At 40.8% G+C, this 21,359-nt stretch overlaps 1 protein-coding gene across 1 annotated transcript in view; it reads left to right on the top strand.

Annotated features, from left to right (window-relative positions):
• Positions 1-5,838: 5,838 nt before the first annotated feature.
• kctd16b (potassium channel tetramerization domain containing 16b) overlaps positions 5,839-21,359 on the top strand; it is a 63,137-nt gene continuing 47,616 nt past the window's right edge. The window contains exon 1 of the mRNA XM_089017494.1: positions 5,839-7,150. Within this exon, the coding sequence (XP_088873620.1) occupies positions 6,328-7,150 (823 nt within the window). The 5' untranslated portion in view covers positions 5,839-6,327. The remainder of the gene's footprint in view (positions 7,151-21,359) is intronic.

The following is a 21,359-nucleotide window of genomic DNA, read 5'->3' as shown; positions in this document are numbered from 1 at the left end:
CCATCGCAATGCTACCACGACACCCACTACTTCATCTTGGCCAACTGCATCCTGAGGCCCACATGCTGCAAATGGAATCAGGCGCCAAGCTACCGACCGACCGTCTGACTGACTGAGTGTGCAAATGATCTTCTCCCCCGTGATGAAATAAGTGACAGGATATGAGAAAGTGTGGAGGTTATTATCGTCACTTTTCAACCATGTGAGATGAGCACAAAAAAAGCTTGGTTTTAGCAACACTGCACTCGGCTTAACACAGTTGATTTGTACCGCAGAGTAAACCACAACTACCAAAAAAAGTGTCAATCTAAAGTGAAATATTACTGAAAAGGCAAAACTTCCTTTGTCAGGTTTTTCCACAGAACAAATATTAATCAGAATCAGAATCATCTTTATTGGACACGTTTGTAGAAAACACTATTTGGTTATCCATCCATTTAATGTATTTATTACATGTCTTTGTGGGGGTCATGGGTGATCTGGTTTTTTTTTAGATTTTTTTTTCTGTATTCCACAAATAAGATAAATATTCCCCAAATAGAAATAAAACTAAAACTAATTCTAAGATTATGTGACACTGGTGACACTGATTAAAACGAAGTATTTCTGAGCCCCATTTCCCCTCTGAATTGGTCACAATTAACTCATTCACTGCCATTCACAAATTTATTCTGGAATTGAAAATATGACGTAGAGCGCTATTCCCAAATTAGTTTTTTTTTCTCTCGTTTGAGTGCCGATGAAGCTCTGGTCAGACGTCGGGCAATGTTTCTTCTCTTCCACAAGGGGGCAGCATTTCCCTTTTTTCCATGTTAGTGCTTTGTTCCAGCTTCAGCTGTTGTGAAAGCGCTATATAAACCAATATGTATGTATTGCATTGTATTTTGTACAGTCGCCCCAATTTCAAGCTCAGATAACTCCAGACCCTTATAATTTAGAAATTAACTTATTTTCTGAGGAAAGAAGAGAGTCTAAGGTTTCCTACGCTGCATTGAATGTTTATGTAGTCCGTAAACTCATTATTCTGTGGGTTCTGCATGGAATTCGAGTGACAATGACAAAAACCCTGACTCTAGAGTAGTAGACACATTTTTGGACATGTCTGGCAGTGAATGAGTTAAAGTCACCAACAAAATTTACTGTACCGACAGTACAGTGAGAAAACCAATGCAAGCAAAATAGTAACATGCAAACTGTATGCAGAAAATCAAAATTTGAAATCAGAACCGTGAGTTAAACTCCATTTCAAATGAACATACACAGGAAAGGAAATGTGTCGTAAATGTTTTCATAGTTCACATTTTGCTTTGTACATATGGATGGCAGCAATAAAAGCTGATTGCTGAGGCGTATTCACAAAGTTGTTTTGTAAATAAACGATCCTTACCCGACTGAGTCAGTTGAATGTATCCATTTCTCCAACTCCGACATCACTCAGTCTGATTGTCTCGAGAGATGAAGCCGGGGGAAAGTGTGCTCTTCATTTCAATCAACAGCGACAAAGTGTGTGTGTGTGTGTGTGTGGGGGGGGGGGGGGGGGGATAGTTTGATAGTTTGCAAATGCTGGCATAGCGACTTGATGTGTGTCAGGCAAGTCGATGCTCTCCTGATTCGTCCCGAAACATACCAAGTAGTTTGGTGCCAGGCAGTAAAATAATAAATCATCTGATTTGCATCCTTCTTCCGCCCCCAAAAATGGCTGAATAATACATGTGGCGCTTGCTGGAGTAAATATTTCACGATGCGTATTTTGTCATGATTCCATTGTGGTAAAACTGCACTGCATCAGACGTAGAGGTTTTTATTTTTTTTTATTTTTTTACAAAAACGCAGATTGCACAAAACAGAATTCAATTTAAATGTTGGGTTGGATATTCCTGGAAAATGAAACCATTTTTATTTTAAAAATGTATCCTTTTCCGGGTTGAGGAGAACCGGAGCTCATCCCAGCTATGGAATATACAGTAAAGTCTCGTTATATCGATATTCAAGGGAGTCCGAAAAAATATCGATATAACCGGGACTATCGATATATCCGATATCGATATAACGAGACTTTACTGTATTTGCATACATTTACATGTCAGGTATGTATATATATATATATATATATATATATATATATATATATATATATAGAGAGAGAGAGAGAGAGAGAGAGAGAGAGAGAGAGAGAGAGAGAGAGAGAGAGAGAGAGAGAGAGAGAGAGAGAGAGAGAGAGAGAGAGAGAGAGAGAGAGAGAGAGAGAGAGAGAGAGAGAGAGAGAGAGAGAGAGAGAGAGAGAGAGAGAGAGAGAGAGAGAGATTTATATATATAAACATCAATATACTGAAGGCCTAGGAGTGACATACATATATGTGTATACATATGTGTATATGTGTATATATCAAGTGCAGCAAAAAGCTTCCACCATTTGCTTGTCAACCTGCTGCTGCGGGTTACGCTCCACTTACGTCAGTCCGACTCCGGGGATTGTCCTTTGCATGCCACTCCTGCACACTTAATTAATTACCATATATGCTCAAAGTTCTTTTCAAACCCAGGATGAATGCATTGTTTTTAACAGTTTTCCCCATAAATAGTGAATTTGACATTGGATTTTCAGCATGTCGATAGCTAAGAGACGTTTTGGCCCCCTTAAAAGTCAAGAATGACGCTTGTTGAAATCACTGTTGTTGAGTATAACGCGCACATGTGTATAATGCGCACCCCTAATTTGTAATTAAAAATCGGTATAAAATGTAAATATATATATATATATATATATATATATATATATATATATACGGATAAATACAGAGGGTTGTGTCAGGAAGGGCATCCGATGTAAAAGCTTGGCCAAAACAAACATGCGGATCAAACCTCTAAAGATGGAGGGCACTCCATACATATATATATATATATATATATATATATATATATATATATATATATATATATATATATACAGTAAAGTCTCGTTATATCGATATCGGATATATCGATAGTCCCGGTTATATCAATACTATTCCTATGCACGCACGGAGAAAATTACATGCAAACAGGGTCGGATATATCGATAGTCCCGGTTATATCGATATTTTTTCGGACTCCCTTGAATATCGATATAACGAGACTTTACTGTATATATATATATACACACACTGTATATATATATATACACATGTCACTCCTAGGCCTTCTGAATCAATCCACAGCTGCCACTGTAAAAAAGTGTGGTGTGATTTACTACACATCCTGTGCTGTAATAGAGGTTACTGTTAGCCAGGAAATAACTCATGAAGAAAGAAATACTGTCATTAAACTGTTCGAGTTTTTACCATGAACGTGTGGATTCATGATTTGGGGTCCGGAGTTGCTCTTTCACACCAGGTCACAACATATATGCTCCAATGTCATCTGCATTGAGGTGTTTTCTTTGATCGGACTGCAATGTCCCTGTTTCCTAACCGTGAAAACCGTTTTGAAATTGAGACAAATTGATGGTCGACCGGCATCCTGAACAAGATGGTGTAACCTCATTTAGCAACAGGAGAGATACAAGTGAGTAGAAAACCCTCACAGCATGTCATTCAAACTCTCTTGAAGCATTTTGATAAACAAGCGCTTAATCATTGGTGGGCATGCAATCTTCGCCAGGGAAAGCAGATGCTGTTTTAAGTGAGGGCGGGAATGGTGTCACCCCGAACAGGTTGGTGGTGTGCTCTTTAAATAGCAGCAAGTGAAGAGCAGTGCAGTGCTGCGGCTCCATGTATTTATGATGAAGCTACTGACGTGGCCTACTTCTGGGTGACTGCTCAGGTCCCGGGCAACTGAAGCACCTCCACATCCTTCTTTTCTGTCTATTGTTCACTTTTGCTTCATTTTATAGGCTATTATCCCGAAAAAGTCCAGTTTGACTAGTTGCATGAATAAGAAAGAGATTTTGTTAATATAATATACTGCAGTATATTGCACACAAACACACATGCATTTTTAAACATCATTTTGTCAGGTTGTAGGATTGAATAGAACATATTGTGTTCCATGTATGTATGCATTATGAGAATATTTTTCCCCCAGACTCCACATAAAAAAAAGTAACCTTTGGATCATTTGTATACCGATAGCTGACTCTTTGGAGTGCGTGAACCGCCATCAGGAGCAAAATTAAATAGCCAATTAAATACAAAAAAATCCTTTTTTTAATTTCTGCCTATTTCAGAAAATGCCCCTGTAATGGAGCCATTCAGCACTTCTGCCTGACTGTGCTATCTGATGTAACGATGGTGGGCAGGGGGGGGGGGGTTAAATTAGCCAGTGGTGACTGTGCAAATGGCTTTCATTTGCAGTCTGGACATGGACGGATGAACATCTCCATCGATAAACGGAGTCTCAGGGTCTCCACAAGTCTCCAATAACACACACACACACACACTCAAGTTGATGTGTTGCTCATTGCTTTTTTTCATGAGAAGTAGAACCCAGAGGAATAGGGAGGGCGATGCTAAATGTAGTAAAAGAATAACTACGGTGGAGATGGAAACAATAAGTAGAGAAGTGGATACGTTTTTCACAGGGTCAATCCTTACTTCCTTTCTATTTTAAAACTGCATTGTTGTATATTTTAACTCATTCACTGCCATTCTCAAATTTATTCGAGACTTGAAAATATGACATAGAGCACCGTTCCCGAATTTGTTCAGGTTTTGTTGTTTCTTGTTTGGGTGCCAATAAAGCGCTGGCCATGGCCTCTGGCAATGTTTTTCCTTTCCACGAGGTGGCATAATTTCCCCCATTTCCATATAAGTGCTTTGTTCCAGCTTCAGCTGTTGTTAAAGCGCTATATAAACCAATATGTATTATTGCATTGCATTGCATTGTATTTTGGACAGCCGCCCCCATTTCAAGCGCATACAACTCCAGACACATAATTTAGGAGAGTCTAAGGTTTCTTACGCTGCATTGGATGTTTATTGGATTATTATACTCCCATAACTCAATATTCTGTGGGTCCTGGAATTCAAGTGACAATGACAAAACCCCGGCACTGGAGCGGACACATTTGTCGCACGTCGAGCAGTGAATGAGTTAAATAACTGAAATCGAATACACGTATTCAATAAACACCACAACTATTTGTCACGAAATGATCAAATATGCAAACACAACATATCGACATCACATCACTTATTTAACGCACAAAATTTGACCAATGATAAAGTGGCTCCTATATGTGCCACATTTCAGGCTCTGTGTTGTAAATCGATATCACTCTTGGAATTGATCAATTAAAAAAAATTCAGTCTTCTAAATATATTGAGAGTTATTATGATCATCTCTGAATCTGATTTTAATGTGTTGGATCACCTAATGGTTTGACCTGCCGTGTGCAATATACTTCAACGATCATTTAATTGCATGCACTGACAAGCAGCTGCAATTAAAGAGTAAACTTAATGCATCGTAACGGCTTTGACACGCAAGGGACCCAAAAATAGGTTCATTTACGCACATAAGGTGGCGCTGTTGCTTACTTTATAACAGCAGTAACATCTCAGAGCTTTTTTTAATTTTTTGTATTTTTACCATGCATGAAATTAGTTTGCTGCTTTCTGGAACCATATTATACAGTAATCATTATTTGGTTATTATGGGAATAGTGTTTTAAAAAATGCAGCTGAGTGAGTATTACGGTGGTACACACACACACACACACACACACACACACACACACACACACACGCACGCACGCACGCACACACACACACACACGTGCGTGCGCACACGGTGAAGACACTAACCTGCTCTGTGCACGAGGGGCGGTGGGAGTGGAGATGAAAGTGGGAGGCTGTTCAGTGCCATGGACAGCTCTCCGGTAGAAGCACGCTTGGCTTGCATTCCTCCCCTGATCACACCGAAATGAGTATTTTTGCATGCAGATACAGTTTAATTTCCTGAAATGAGGGTTTGCAGTGATGCTGTTGACCTATTGATGAATTTTTCTTCCTCTTCATCCTCATTCAGCAGACCATTTTAGACTCCTATTTGGACCTTAAGTTTTTTTTTTCTGAGGAGTTTTCTTAAAGGATTCCGGATAGGGTTCTTCTTGTTGCAAATTTTCTATATGCACCTGGATTCCTCTTTTTATGTTGTTTTTGGGATGGAGCCGGCAGAATCAGTTCATATGCTCTTTATGGGGCGTACATAAGTGTCTTCAGTTCAAATATGGATCGATGATAGGAGTGTTTTCATGGAACTTTCGCCAATAACTAGTGTGATTTTCAGCATCACTTTATGGTAGTGTAATATAAAGGTGAGCAGTGTTCTCTGGGCTTTTTCTGTACAATGGCACTGAGCGGAAACTGCAGGACTAACCCTAAAGAGCTGGCATCAGTCCAGAATAGTCTCCCCGACGTCCTGGAGCTGAACGTGGGAGGACAGGTGTACTACACGCGCTATTGCACGCTGGTAAGCAACCCGAGTTCTCTCCTCGCCAAGTTGTTCTCCAAAAAAGACGCGTCCAACGATTTAGCCCGAGATCCAAAAGGTCGTTACTTCATCGACCGCGACGGTTTTCTCTTCCGCTACGTGTTGGACTACCTGCGGGATAAGCAAGTGGTTCTTCCTGACCACTTCCCGGAGAAAGGTCGGCTTCGGAAGGAAGCGGAGTACTTCCAGCTGCCCGACTTGGTGAAGCTTCTTAGCCCGGAGGAGGTGAAGCAAAGCCAGGATGATTTGTTCCATAGTGATCATGAGGACGGCTCCCAGGGAAGCGAGCCGCGCCATTGCCCGCCGTCCTCGCTCGTCCCCGCCGATAGGAAGAGCGGCTTTGTCACGGTGGGCTACAGGGGGTCGTGCACGGTGGCCCGAGAGTCGCAGAGCGACGCCAAATTCCGCCGCGTGCCTCGCATCCTCATCTGCGGACGAGTGGCCCTGGCCAAGGAGGTCTTCGGGGAGACCCTGAACGAGAGCCGGGACCCGAACCGGACCCCGGATCGCTACACATCCCGTTTCTATCTCAAGTTCAGGCACCTGGAGAGGGCCTTCGATATGCTGTCGGAGTGCGGCTTCCACATGGTGGCGTGCAACTCGTCTGTCACCGCCTCGTTTGTCAGCCAGCACACGGACGACAAGTTCTGGTCCAGCTACACAGAATACGTCTTCTACCGTAAGTCATCCACTAGGTCCTGCGTTCTTATTGCACAAGTCCATTTGGTTTGGATCTGGTTCTGTATAGTCCAATTGGTCCGTTTAGGCTTAAAAACGCAATGGTGTCAAACTCAAGGCTTTGGGGCCAGATCTGACCCACAACATCATTTTACATGTCCCGCCGAGGCATCTGTGTACATATTTCGTGAAATTTGTTTTCACAAAACTGAAATATGAGATATTACAATGATTTTATGTAATTGATCAAATTTTGAAATACATTTTATAAAATAGTTTAACAGTTTTTCATTTACTGACTTACTCATAAACTATATGAGATATACCAATCCATATTTTGAAATACATTTTATAAAATGGCTGAAGATTTAACATTTACTGACTTTAAGGTACCATATTTTTCGGTGTAAAAGGCGCACCGGAATATAAGGCGCACCCCTATTGAATGGTGTATTTTCAAACTTGTTTCCATATATAAGGCACACCGGACTATAAAGCACACCTTCAATGAATGACAAAAGTTTTCCAAATATAATATCTAAATCTATAAAAGTACAGTATAAGGCACACCACATAAGGTGCTACAGTAGAAGCTGGGGTTACGCACTATTTCTTCGACAGGAGTCGATGACTGCTGACAGTCGTTACAAGACCTGTTGAGCCTCAATATGACTTCACATAAATGGCGCACCTGCGTATAAGGCGCAGAGTCATCTTTTGAAGAAAATGAAGGTGTTTGGGTTCACCTTACATACCTAAAAATACAATATATAAAATACTGTTGTGTATCTGTGATCGTATAAAGTGTTACAAACCTTTATATGGGTCAAAACAGTCCTCCGAAGAACACTAGAACAATGATGTGGTCTATGACAAATATTTATCTGACACTCTTGGTCTAACTAGTCACTTTGGACTCAACCTGGTTCTGGAACTAGTTCGATCGTGGGCCGGTGAGCCTGGTTCTGGTTCTGCAGAATACAAGTTTGGTCAATTTGGGTTGGAACGATTTTGAATATTTAAATTGTTGTTTTCGGGTTGAACTTGATTCTTAGCCCAAATTTGGTCCTTTGATATTAGTTAATCGTGGTTCAATATGTCTTATGACATTTTTAGGTTTGTAAATATTAACTCAAGGATGGAACTTTTAGACAGGATGAGATTTAGCACTTAGCCAATTGAGGATCAATTGGATCTGTGTAACATATCATAAGTTGGACTAGATATGATAATATCGCATCCAAGTTTTAATTGGAATTTGAGTCTCTGCTGTTATATTGGATTTAATATAAACTGTTTTGGGATAGATAATGCTGAAAGGAAAATAATTGTAAGACTTACAATGTATTATATTTCTCCATCATCATTGCATTCAGTGGTGTTCACCATGGGCTCGTTTTAGCTTTCGAGCAACTCGTTCTGGCTCCGGGCTCTTCTGTTGGCATCCGTCCATTTTTTGGGCAGAGGACTAATACAACTGACCGTGAAGAGAGCACTGCAACCTCAACCGGCCGGGAAGAGTTAATGGCGTGACACAATAATCCACATCCACTAACCCCTTCACCCCCGGTTAATAATTTATGACATACTTAAATACCAGCTATCATGAATATGTCAGGCCGGTGATGCCTTTGTTCAAGTCTGTAATATCCTGTCAATTAGTCACCGAAGGGGATTTATTGATATGGGTTAAAATGCCCTAATTTATGAGCATGGCATTGTTTTAGTTATTTGTGAGTGTGTTGCACACATTACATTGCCAAATAAATTCAAAGGAATGTCGAGTTAAAACCAGTATAAGGCACACTGGATTATATGGCGGTATAAATGTGCTTTTGTCATATATAAGACGCACCGGACTATAAAGCCCACCGTTAATGAATGAAAAAGGTTTTCCAAATATAATATATAAATATAGAGGTTTTCCAAATATCTGTCACACCCACATTATAAAGCACTCCAATAGAGGCTGGGGTTACACACTACTTCTTCTAAAGGAAGGTACACACATCCCGAAATGCCCGAGTTATGATCTTTTGGGAAGATTTTTTCCCCCTCCTCCGGTATGATGTCTTTCACATGTAAAAAAGTCAGGCTGTTAAAAGTATCGTATTTTTCCGTGGAAAAGGTGCATCGGAGTATAAGGCGCAACCCCAATGAATGGTGTATTTTCAAACTTTTTCCATATACAGTATAAGGTACACCGAACTATAAATTGCATCTTCAATGAATGAAAAAAAAATCCAACTATAATATATACTGTAAATACAGAGTATATTATAGTTGGAAATAGTTGGAAAAACAGTTTTCCAAATATAAGGCACATATAAGGCGCTACATTAGAGGCTGGTGTGACGCACTACTTCCTGTTGGGGCACTATATTACTTCACTTATAAGGCGCACCCGCATATAAGGCGCAGGGTCATCTTTTGAAGAAAATCAAGGCTATTGGGTGCGCCTTATACACCGTAAAATATGGTAATTGCATAAATTTGAAGCTACTGAAAACATTTCTGAGTGAATCTGTATACATTTTAGGGTTCGAGAACAAGCCCCGCCCCCTAACTTTTAAAGTGGCACCAGTTGAAAAAATTCAGTTTCACCAATCGACATTAAGTTTTATGATAATATGGAACATTAGAGAAGAAACGATGAGCTTATTTGTCACTTTAATTATTTGTAGCTTTAATTATCCTCAACATTCGATTATCTTTTTACTACAACCACCGTGGCCCGAAACTTGACTGACTACATCCATGTTTAAAACACTTGCCAGTTTTCTGCAGCAGCTATGCAAATGTCCAATTCCCATTCCGTCCTCGCTTCGCAAAGTCATTTCGTATTGCACGATGAAGGGATGTTTCAGCTACTTTTAGCACATGTAATGAAGTGGTGCTGCTGTTTTCATATTCATGAGGAGAAAAAAAACGTCACGCGGATCAAAAAAAAAAAAAAAACAAAAAAAAAAGGAGGACATTATTTTGGTGCTTGGTTCTTCAGATGTCTGGCAAGCCAAATAGGTATAGGCAGATGTACACGCTTAAGAGAGCTAATTTATGTTCCGACTTAAAACGGTGCATTTGAATACCAAATCTTTTCTGTCACCATGTATTCACAGCTGCATGTAAGATAGAAGTCGTTGATGAGAACCTCTTCAGCTGTCCTCTAGCCTTTAACAGAACGTGCTGTGCTCGGTTCGTCTCGTTCCTGTGCAATCTCGTTTGGTGTCTGTCAGTCATTCGTCTTAAAATCCACCTCCTTTGCTTCCCAAGCCGCATCTCAAAATGCGGTGAGACAGCGCTGGATGTTTTTAGACACTTGGCTGCTCTATTTTGCAAGCCGTCTTCTTTGTATTCATGTTTTTGTCAATGTGCTGGGATGTCTTTATTCATTTGTTCAACTTCATTTCGATATCAGTCGCATTTTGTGCTAGTTTGTATAACAGTTGGCTCCCAAATTTGGTTAAACTGTGAATTCAAATTGCATTTCTGCAGTTGGATTGTTTGGATTTGTTGTGGAATGCAAATACTGGAGACAAGTTACAACTTATATTGTTTTGCATGTCTCCGAAGTTGATATGCTTAACTCATTCACTGCCAGACAATGTGCAAAAATGTGTCCACCCCAGGGCCAGGGTTTTTGTCATTTTCACTCAAATGGCAGGCCCTAAAGAATATTGAGTTTTAGAACTACATAAATATTCAATTCAGCGTAATAAACTTTAGACTCTTTTATTTAATCAGAAAAAAAAATAGTTAATTCATAAATTATGTGGGTCTGTAGTTATCTAAGCTTGAAATGGAGGTGACTGTACAAAATACAATACAATACAATACATTCATACTGGTTTTTATAGTGCTTTAACAACAGGTGAAGCTGTAACAAAGCGCTAACATGGACAAAAGGCAAATGCTGCCCCCTGGTTTAAGGGAAAACATTGTCAGAGGTCTGACCAGCGCTTTATCGTCACCTCCCGCAAGAAAAAAACAAAACACTAACAAATTTGGGAATGGCGCACCACGTCACACTTTTCAATTCCCAAATAAATTTGGAAATGGGAGCGAATGAGTTCAGGAAATGTCAAGGAAGGAGGTTTGGAAAGACAGTTGCAGAGTCGATCCTTTATCATTCCTAGTCTTATACCTTCCAGCTTGATTCAGGACCTCCATTATCTTTGTCAATCCCCTTGTGCTTGTTATCTTTTTCCTCTCTCACAATGTATGTGACTGTTCAAAATGCTGGCCAAGCCCAAAAGGGCAGACAGGCGTATTCATCAATGTACAACACGGCCGGTCTGACTTATAATTTATCATCTCAGCTGACAGACATTCGCTTCAACCGTGTTCACCGCGGGGCCTGACAGTGCTGAACCAGTGGATTCCAACAACAAAACATTACTTCAACCGCCCAAAACATTTTTTAAGTCTGCCAGTTGACATGTTAGATGCAGGCTTTATTCCAACACAAATATTCCTGAGAGACTTCAGTTTTCCATCCGCCAAGTTGAGGCACAATCTGATTCCAACACTTTCCACTAAATTCTGACTGGCTTTTATCCAGACGTTCCCCAATTTACGAACATTCGAGTGACGACGTTACGAAACATACGAACATTTTTGCGGGTACAGTATGTCAAAAAATGTTCACTGTAAGCTAGATTTTGTATTGCGCGCCTTTTTCTGGCCGAGCTCGCTTACGATTGGCTGTATGCTTACGATTGGCTGCGTAGAGTATGTGGGCGGGAAGGAAATCCCGCTTCCCAATTGACGCTCCACGAGGACGCGATGCATAACAAAAAGTAACGGCTGCTGGCACGTAATTACTGAATTACGTGTCAGAAGCTTCAGTAACGGCTTACTGAAGGCCCATGGATATATGTCGTCGTACTACAGTAGGTGTGAATTTATTTTACGAGTGTTTTATACTTCGCCGTTCAGTGTTTGAACATAAATTCTATACAAACTATAGCACTGAAGCAACTTACGAACAAATTCACTTCACGAACGACCGCTCGGAACGCATCTCGTTCGTAAATTGGGGAGTGTCTGTATTATGAAACCGCGATTAATTAATTGATTAATTAATTGTTCATTTCACCCTTGGTTGATCAAGTAAATTCCTCATCTTTTCATGTTAGTAAGTGACTAAACCGAGATTCGTGTGATCTCTCTCTGGCCCAAGGGGGTTGACGACATTAGCAGTGGCGGCCCCACGCTGCAGGCCTGTAGCAAGTGATTAGCCGAAGAGCAGACAGGCCGTGACAGCTCTGAGCAGAGTCATGATAGGTACAGCTGCTACCCCGGACTAATCTCAGCGGGGGAGTTTAACGCACCACACGGCAACTCTGCATTATTCAGGCTACGAGGTAGCGTGAGGGTTCGATTGCTCTTCTCGCCAATGCTACGGTTGCGGTGGCTACGGATTCTGCAGGCGCTGGTACAACAAAAGCGACCAATTATCCTCGCAGTACCGCGACTATTTGTGTTTTACTCATGTGGAACCATTACTGTGATGCTTTATACGGTAAGGAACTAAATTTGGGGGTTTTAAATTGATCTTATGCAGCAGTAGAACAATGTTTACCATCTAATTCTAATCTAATTACCATCTAATACCATGCAACAGGCTGTCTCAGCCTGAACTACCTCTCGTGGTTGTTTGTAAAAGACCGTACGTAGTAAGTAAGTAAGCAAGTGAGATTTATTTAGATAGCACTTTTCATAGGTAAAACCACAAAATTAAAAACATTCATAATAAAAACAATACCCAAAAAAGCATGAAAAGTACTCAAAATAACTCCCAACGATAAAACCTACATAACTTTCAATGTACACATGAACGAGAATGTATGGGAAATGTCAATTATCACATTTGTTAGCCTCGAATGCTAAGCTACGAGGCTGCAGGATAACCCACTAAGACTATTTCAGTTGTTTGTGTCACTGTATATGTATATTCACCATGAAATGTGTTCTTGAGTACAATCGAGTTTCATTGTTTTGGTTGACCACAAGTCGATGAGGAGCGCAATACATCAAAACTAAAGACAGCGTTAACATTTTGGGCTCCTGTGGAGATCTCAAATTCAGATATACGTGGATAAAATTTTAATGTCATTCAAATAAAACCGTGTGCTATGAATATATAACTCAGATACTCATTATGCAAATCCGGTGAGATATAAAAAATGAGTCGGATGTACAAGAATCGAAAAGAATGAAATCATCCCATAATGTTGGGGAAGAATTTGGTTGGTCATTTATGTTACTGTATTTTCCGGTGTATAAGGCTCACCCAAAAAGCATTGATTTTATCTAAAAAATGACCCTGCACCTTTTACGCAGGTTCGCTTTATATGTGAAGTAATATTGAGCCACAACAGGTTTCGCAACTACTGTCAGCAACCACCGACTCCCGTAGAAGTAGTTCGTAACCCCAACATTTACCGTAGCGCCTTATAATGTGGTGTGCCTTATTTTGGGAAAACTTTTTCATATTTATATATTATATTTGGAAAACTTTTGAATGAGCACCTGATTGTCCGGTGCGTCTTTTATATGAAAAAAGTTTGAAAATAAACAATTTGTTAGGGGTGCGCCTTATACTATAGTATATGGTAATAAATTTTACAAAATTTAAATTAGGAGGTTCCTCGACAGACATCTGATGCCCAAATTTGATCACAAGTCAGACCTTGTCAACATTATATGAGGACGCTCTGTACGTGGTTCCAATTCGTCATAGAATACAACCTAAATCACTCTCAAATGTCTTTAAATCATTCACTGACAGACAATGTGCAAAAATGTGTTGACTCCATTGCCAGGGTTTTTGGCATTTTCACTCAAATTGCAGGGCCCGCAGAATATCGAGTTTTAGGACGACATAAACATTCAATGCACTATAAGAAAAAGTTAATTTCTAAGTGATAAGGGTCTGGAGTTATCTGCAGTGAAAGTGGGGACGGCTGTATAAAAGTAAAATGCTGCCCCCTCATGGGAGGGAAAAACATTGCCAGAGGTCTGACCAGCAATGTATCAGCCACACAATAAAAACCAAAACCCAAACAGATTCGGGAATGGAGCTCCACATCATGCTTTTCAATTGCCGAATACATTCGGGGATGGCAGTGAATGAGTTAATGGTAGCATTTTTTTTTCTAATAACGACAATGAAACAAAGCTATGACTCGAACACTGCTGGCTCCAGCCACCAGGGTTTTGTAATATTCTCAGATAATGAACTAGGTACGTAATGTATCCGTATCACATAGTAGGTAGTTTATAAATGACTAAGATTGAAGGAAAACAAATGACATCCACATTTTTTCCCCAGGTGCTACAATTAGCTTATATTACATCCACTCTAATTTTAGCTTGCATTTGTATCGATGTTTGTCATCGATTTTCACATGCAAGGTCACTCCAGCGGCATGTGAAGGTGCGGCTACATGAAACTCGGCCTTGCCCGACAGAGATGCAAAATAAATGGTACAAGCTAAGTAGGTCATAAGGAGAGAAGATTGTTTTTGTCTTGGCTCCTCTTGACCTTCTCCCTTGGAAGCTTAGTGTAGCTAGGTAGTGTAGATTCCCATAATCCCCGCACCCTGGAGGATACGTGCAGCAGCAGAGATCTGGAGGCGGAGGGAGGGAACGGGGAGTAAAAATCAACAACAAGCTTCGCCCTTAAGCCCTGGGTGACAAGCTCCTGCGCCCGCCATCCATCAGTCCGTTTTCGCTGTAATCTTTTGATGACTGACTCTCTATTCTCTCTAAGGTGGCCGTTGCGCTTCCCCTTTCGTGGCCCAAAGTATGGTCGTTACAAGAGGGCCGTCCAAGTGTGGTGAGCTGCTGTAATGATTGCGGCTTCTTCTTTCGGTGCTTTAGCCACTGTGCTATGTGCTCGACAAAACTAGTCGAATCCAAGTTGTGATGCAAGGAATGACTTTTAAATGACACTAATAACCACTACGCACATGACAGTGAAAAAACAATTTTACAGGAAGTGCATCGAACCTCTAAAATGGCAAAAACGTTAAAATCAATAAGCAATAACATATTTAACATGCAACATATACTTTTCCATAAAACACTATGTGACACAGAAATACTACTTTTACTTTTGCAAACTGATGCAATAATCAATATTCTCTCATCTCATTTTCCGTACCGCTTATTCCTCATTAGGGTTGCGGGGGTTGCTGGAGCCTATCTCAGCTGTCTTCGGGCACGAGGCGGGGGACACCCTGAATTGGTTGCCAGCCAATCGCAGGGCACACAAAGACATACAACAGTCACTCTCATACTCACACCTAGGGTCAATTTGGAGTGGTCAATCTGCCTGCCATGCATGTTTTTGGAGTGTGGGAGGAAACCGGAGGACCCGGAGAAAACCCACGCGGGTCCGGGGAGAACATGCAAACTCCACACAGGGAGGCCGGACCGGGACGTGAACCGGCGACCTCTGCACTGTGAAGCCGGTGTGCTAACCACTCGACTACCGGGCCGCCCTCGCAATAATCAATATTGCGACAGAAATACATATAGTATAAGTACCGTATTTTCCGTTGTACACATAAGGCGCACCCAAAAGCCTTCATTTACTTCAAAATGTTATTATATGTGAAGTAATATTGAGCCACATCAGGTCTCGCAACGACTGATAGCAGCCACCGACTCCATTTCCCCCTGTCGTGCGTCACCCCAGCCTCTACCGTAGCGCTTTATAATGTGGTGTGACTTATATTTTGAAACTTTATTATATTTATGTTATATTTGGAAAACATTTTTCATTCATTGAAGGTGCACCTTATACTCTGGTGCGCTTTTATATTGAAACCGTTTGAAAATACACCATTTCTTGGAGGTGCGCCTTATTATCAGAAAATACAGTAAGTGAAGTAAGAAAAATGTCCAACCAAAATGTACCAATGTGTGTACATAAAGACAATTTAGAGTCACATATTATCACGTCAACATCGTTATTTACACGTGTGCTCCATGTGGAAGTAATGTAGGGAGGGGGGGGGGGGGGTAGAAAATTGTGCCATACACTCTATTATGTCCTTTTTAAATTTGATCCTACGGCCTGCACGGAAGCACAAAATTATATACGGTACGCGGTTCACTTGGTGCTCATTCGCTGGGTTGCATACACCCAGTGGATTACTTTATTTTGAAGCTATTTCAACCTGGCTCGAAGCAAAAGGCAATCATTCCCAAGGCACTCTTTCTTTCAAGTAGGGCAGGTTCAGGAATTGTGTGACTAAAGGAAGGTACACACGTCCCGAAATTCCTGAGTGATGATCTTTTGGGAATATTTTTTTTTCCCCCTCGTCTGGTGTGAGGTCTTTCATATGTCATATTGCCGTATATATTTCATATATACGGTGTATAAGGCGCACGGTCATCTTTTGAATATGAAGGCTTTTGGGTGCGCCTTATACACCGGAAAATATGGCAGTTATAGATGTACCAGTACCGATATATAACAAAAAACCTTGTCTACAAAAGTTTTTTTCAGATTTATTCTGAGCATATATGGGTACAATGTTTTAGAGGAATTTCCTAACGGTACTTCTGAGATTGTATTTGTTTTCAGAATTACACGGCAGGTTGGCCTCAAAGGCTCTTGTGGGCCACAAGAGGCAGAAAATGAACAACCGAAAGAAACATGCGGTACAAGAACATAACCATGAAAATTCCGACTTGGGTTGTGTGCTGAGCATCAAGTCGTCGTATAGAACCGACTCCCACGGGTGTTTTTAGATTGTCTTGAAACTTTTAAACAGCCAAACTTTTGCCTGATGAAACAGCTGGTCACTCCTCAATCCCATGAGTACTTCAACTTCAAGATAACCCCCCTCCCCTCGTACCCGTTTCAAGCATGTCTCAAATCACTCCAATTTTCTCATTAGAATCCCGCATTGTCACTCACCCAGCAGTATCCCACAGCTTGAACCGACATATGGCCGGCGTGTTCATTCCACAGTGCGTTATAGCTTCGCGGTGTATGAGCATATCAGCAGCATTTCATTTGCAAGTCTTTATGTCCCTGAACAAACCGAGGGGCACTAATGTGACAACTCCAGAGGAAATTAACTCCAGGGGAAATTATCTCCAAAGGAAATGGCTGGAACCAGTCATCTTGATGGCTCATGGAAATTTATAATGGTGTTTTTTTTCCTTATTGGGAGTGCTAGCAATGGCTTTTAATGTATTTGTTTTGATCACGGATGGGCATCCTGTCGTATCTTAGTGTTTTGATAAGTGTATTGGGAGAAGTCATATTTCCGATTCCTGGTATTACTGATGGAATCACAATGGGCATTTGAAATTGAAATTTAAAATGATTATCCATTGCTCCAATTATTTGGCACGAGCATTTGAATGTGAGCTGGTTCCCATCCAGCTAATGTACAGCACTTAATTTGAGCTGTCACAATCAAAATCATTTGAGAATCCATTATCCTATCCACTACAGTCCTCGTTATTTCATCATATTATCGACAACTCGGGTGGTTTCGCTCCTCAATTCAGCTATGCAAAACACGGAATCAAAATTCGTGACACTGGATGAGACATGAAAATTGTCCTAGACCACAAGGTGAGCTTTTCAACCAATAGAGGCTACAATTAATAGCTACGGTAAAATATGCGTGAATATTTATGGAAGTGCGATAAAGGCTAAAATGGTCGACTTTTTCAACATTGTCAACTTTCTTTTCTTAGCCCCTACACATAATGACTCCTTGACAGCCCCTAATGCTCATTTTCAGACAATTTAGTCTTCAATGAACCCTAACATGACTTTACCCTGCTGGCCTAAATATCATGCATTGGAAATGCAGTGGTGGGCTGTCAGGGTCTGCAAAGCTGTCTCTGCTGGCCTAAAAATATCTGAATCACAGACTAATGAGAATGATATTTTTCATGAATTCTCATTAAATAATTCCAAATTGTCTTTCAGCTTCCTTTCATTGCTTTTCCCCTGTTGTGCTCCTTCCAGATGCGTGTTTTCGTATTTTTGCATTTAACCAATCACATTTCAGCCATGATTTGTTACCAGGGTCAGAAATCTAACAGGACACCTCAACAATCAGTTCTGCAGGCCCTGGAGCATAAAAATCAATCTCGATGAAACTGTTGCTTTACCCAATCAGAGTTCGAGTTGGCAACCCAAGGCCTGCTCGAAGGCGCTAACAATGTCAGCGTTTTCGCAACTATGAATGACTAGTCACATGAATGGCTCATCACTAGCTAATCATTGTATCACTACCTGCTAGTGGTAAGCGTATACTGGCCAGATCTAGCACACCGTATCTGTAGCAAGTTGCATAAGCAAATATATTGTTGTGGCGATTTAATAGCTGTTTTGTCAACCCACAATGGATGAAGGAGGAGAAGAAATAGATTTGGTTGCAGATGTACTGTTAAAGCCATTTTCGAGACGGACTTTTCAAGAATAGATGGACATCATTAAGGTTGGACAGATCAGAAGTCAACCAAAATAGTAAATAATATTGCAATTTTATGAAGTTATCATGAATCCACACGTTCATAGTAAAAATTAAAACAGTTTAATGAGTATTTCTTAGGTTTCTTCAAGTCACACAATATTTCCTGGATAACGGCACCGTCTAGTGGACGTATAGTAATATCACATCACACTCACAGCTGATTGATTCAGACATAGCACGACTGAAGGCCTAGGAGTAACATGCACGGCCTAGCACTGTGGAAAAGTACATCTTACAATTGCATTTTTGAATTTCTCAATTTTCAAAACTTTTGTTTCAGTGCCACGAGCCCCCTTTTACTGTGGATGTAAAACAGAGATGGTACATAATAACGGAACGGGTGTATGACGTTTTAGAATCATCACCTTTTACTATACTTCTAAAACCTGGATTTATTTATGTAATTATTATTTATGTATTTATGTGTTTATTTATGTATTTATGTATTGATGTATGTATTTATCTATATTTATCTATTTGCCTATTTATTTAGCCATCTATTTATTTTGGGGTATTTTTCGTATTTATTTATTTGTTTGTTTAGGTTTGTTTATTTGTTTATTTATTTATTTTGCTTCAGTGCATAAAATGTACTCACGCAAATCAGACAACCTCGGAAGAACATTTGCTTGACTTCTTTTCACAAATTGTAGCCCTTGCCATTCAAAAATTGTATGGGACTTGATTGCAATGATTGCAATTCTATTTTTTTGAATCCCGCCACTAATACTTTCTCAATTCAACCACAGAGCCAAGGCCCGCAGACCCATTTGGAGCAAGATCTGAGTGCAAAGCATAAAAACGAGCATCCCTGTAAGAGTTTTGAAAGAAGATGGCGTCCTCCTGTCATGTTTAATCGTTTCAATATGAGGTTTTGTGGCTGGCCCGACTGTCTTGTGTTGCCCCGAGATGATGATTTGTCGCCGCCGCTGACGTCTATCCGCTATCATCCCGTCCCGGCGGTCGTTTGTTATTCGCCGCATACTGAATTATTGAGTGCCGCACGCCGAGAACCGTGCGGATGGCTAACCCGACTCGCGTAGGGCGTTGCTGCTTGTTTGCAAACGTAATGATGGGCTCTCTACATGCACGCATGCTTGCTGTACAAAGCGACCCGAGGATGATTTACTGGGCCGAGAAACTCCGCAAACGCATTTCAGATACGATCGGACAGGTACATACACACGCACAACGAGATTAACCCTGCCAAATATCTGAGGGCATGGCTGCGCCTCATGTGTCCAATGCTCAGTTTTGCGGATCCATTTTTTTTTTGCGTTCATGTGCCGGCTTGCTGTGCACCGGGAGGCAAATGGAATATGACGATAATCAGCATCCATCACCTCAGGAAGCTATTTAGCCAATTAAAATGCATCCAAGCTGGCGTACAGACGCGACAGTCCCCGTTAATTATCAAGGTTTTCACTTTGCCGCCTGACGGGGGCATCAGTGTAATAATGGAGTTGTCTCATATTACGATGACCTTGAAGAGAACTTGCCACTCATTTTGATGAGAGCCCCAATGAGTGTGTGTGTGTGTGTGTGTGTGGACTGTACATGTTTTGAAGCCTGCACATGGTGCACGGAAAGGACACAAGCCTTGTCCTGGTTGCACTTTGTCATTCCACTCAATCACAGCAAATCTCTGTCACCTTTCTCCATCGCACTTCTCCATTTCCATTTCCCCTGACAAATACACACGCTAGACAAAAACATTAGGTACGCCTCCGAAATTCTATACCAGAGCTTTATTTTAAGATTATAATGCTTAAATTTGATTGATTATGTCATATGTATTGAAGGGGGGACAATTAATTGGATCATAATTAGAATCAGAAAGCCTTTACTTGTCCCGCAATGGAAAAATTTGCAATTGATGGTTGGTATAATACACGGGTGTCAAACTGATGACCTGATTCACCCTTCATGTCATTGTACGGTTTTGGTGAAGGCTTGCATATATTTATCAAAACTATCCATAGCCATAAAAATGTAAGATCAAAATGAGATTTTCTGTTCATTCCAATTATCGTGAATGGTAATCCAATTATGTTCACGTCTCTTCATCGCACGAGAGCCCGGCTGGCATGCATTCATTAAGTATGATCCTCACTTCACCTAACACATTAAAAACGACACACTCTGATCTCTGAGAAGGGTTAACATTTAAAAGATGAGCTCGAACGATCATGTGCACAGAAGTGGAGCAACGAAGGATGAAGACATACACACACACGTATTCCTTTTTCAAAGTTTTTGTGAGGACCTGGTAACTCAACACACATTCTTGTTTCAATATTTTTTTTGCCGAGGATCTGGCTACTCAAGACACACACACACACACACACACACACACACACACACACGCACACACACACGCACACACACACGCACACACACACACACACACGCACACGCACGCACACGCACGCACACGCACGCACACGCACGCACACGCAATTTTGGCTCTGTGACAATCTAATAATGTGTTTTGGCTAACAATTTAGGAGTAGGATTTTTTTTTCCGAAAATGTCATTTCTTTCCTTGGAGGTCTTACCTTCCTGTTCCATATTTGCTTCAGCCAGAGCATTTTTCCCCCTCTTCCCATATTTTTCTGAAGCGTTTGAAGCATAGTGGTGTTCTTCTAAGAGCTTCCTGTCTCTCCCATAAAGAATGGATCACTGGTTGCA

The sequence above is a fragment of the Hippocampus bargibanti genome, linkage group LG16 (genome assembly GCF_051943395.1).
Source record: "Hippocampus bargibanti isolate YZ-2025 linkage group LG16, ASM5194339v1, whole genome shotgun sequence".
Taxonomy (NCBI): domain Eukaryota; kingdom Metazoa; phylum Chordata; class Actinopteri; order Syngnathiformes; family Syngnathidae; genus Hippocampus; species Hippocampus bargibanti.
This window is presented reverse-complemented; position numbering and strand designations above follow the sequence as displayed.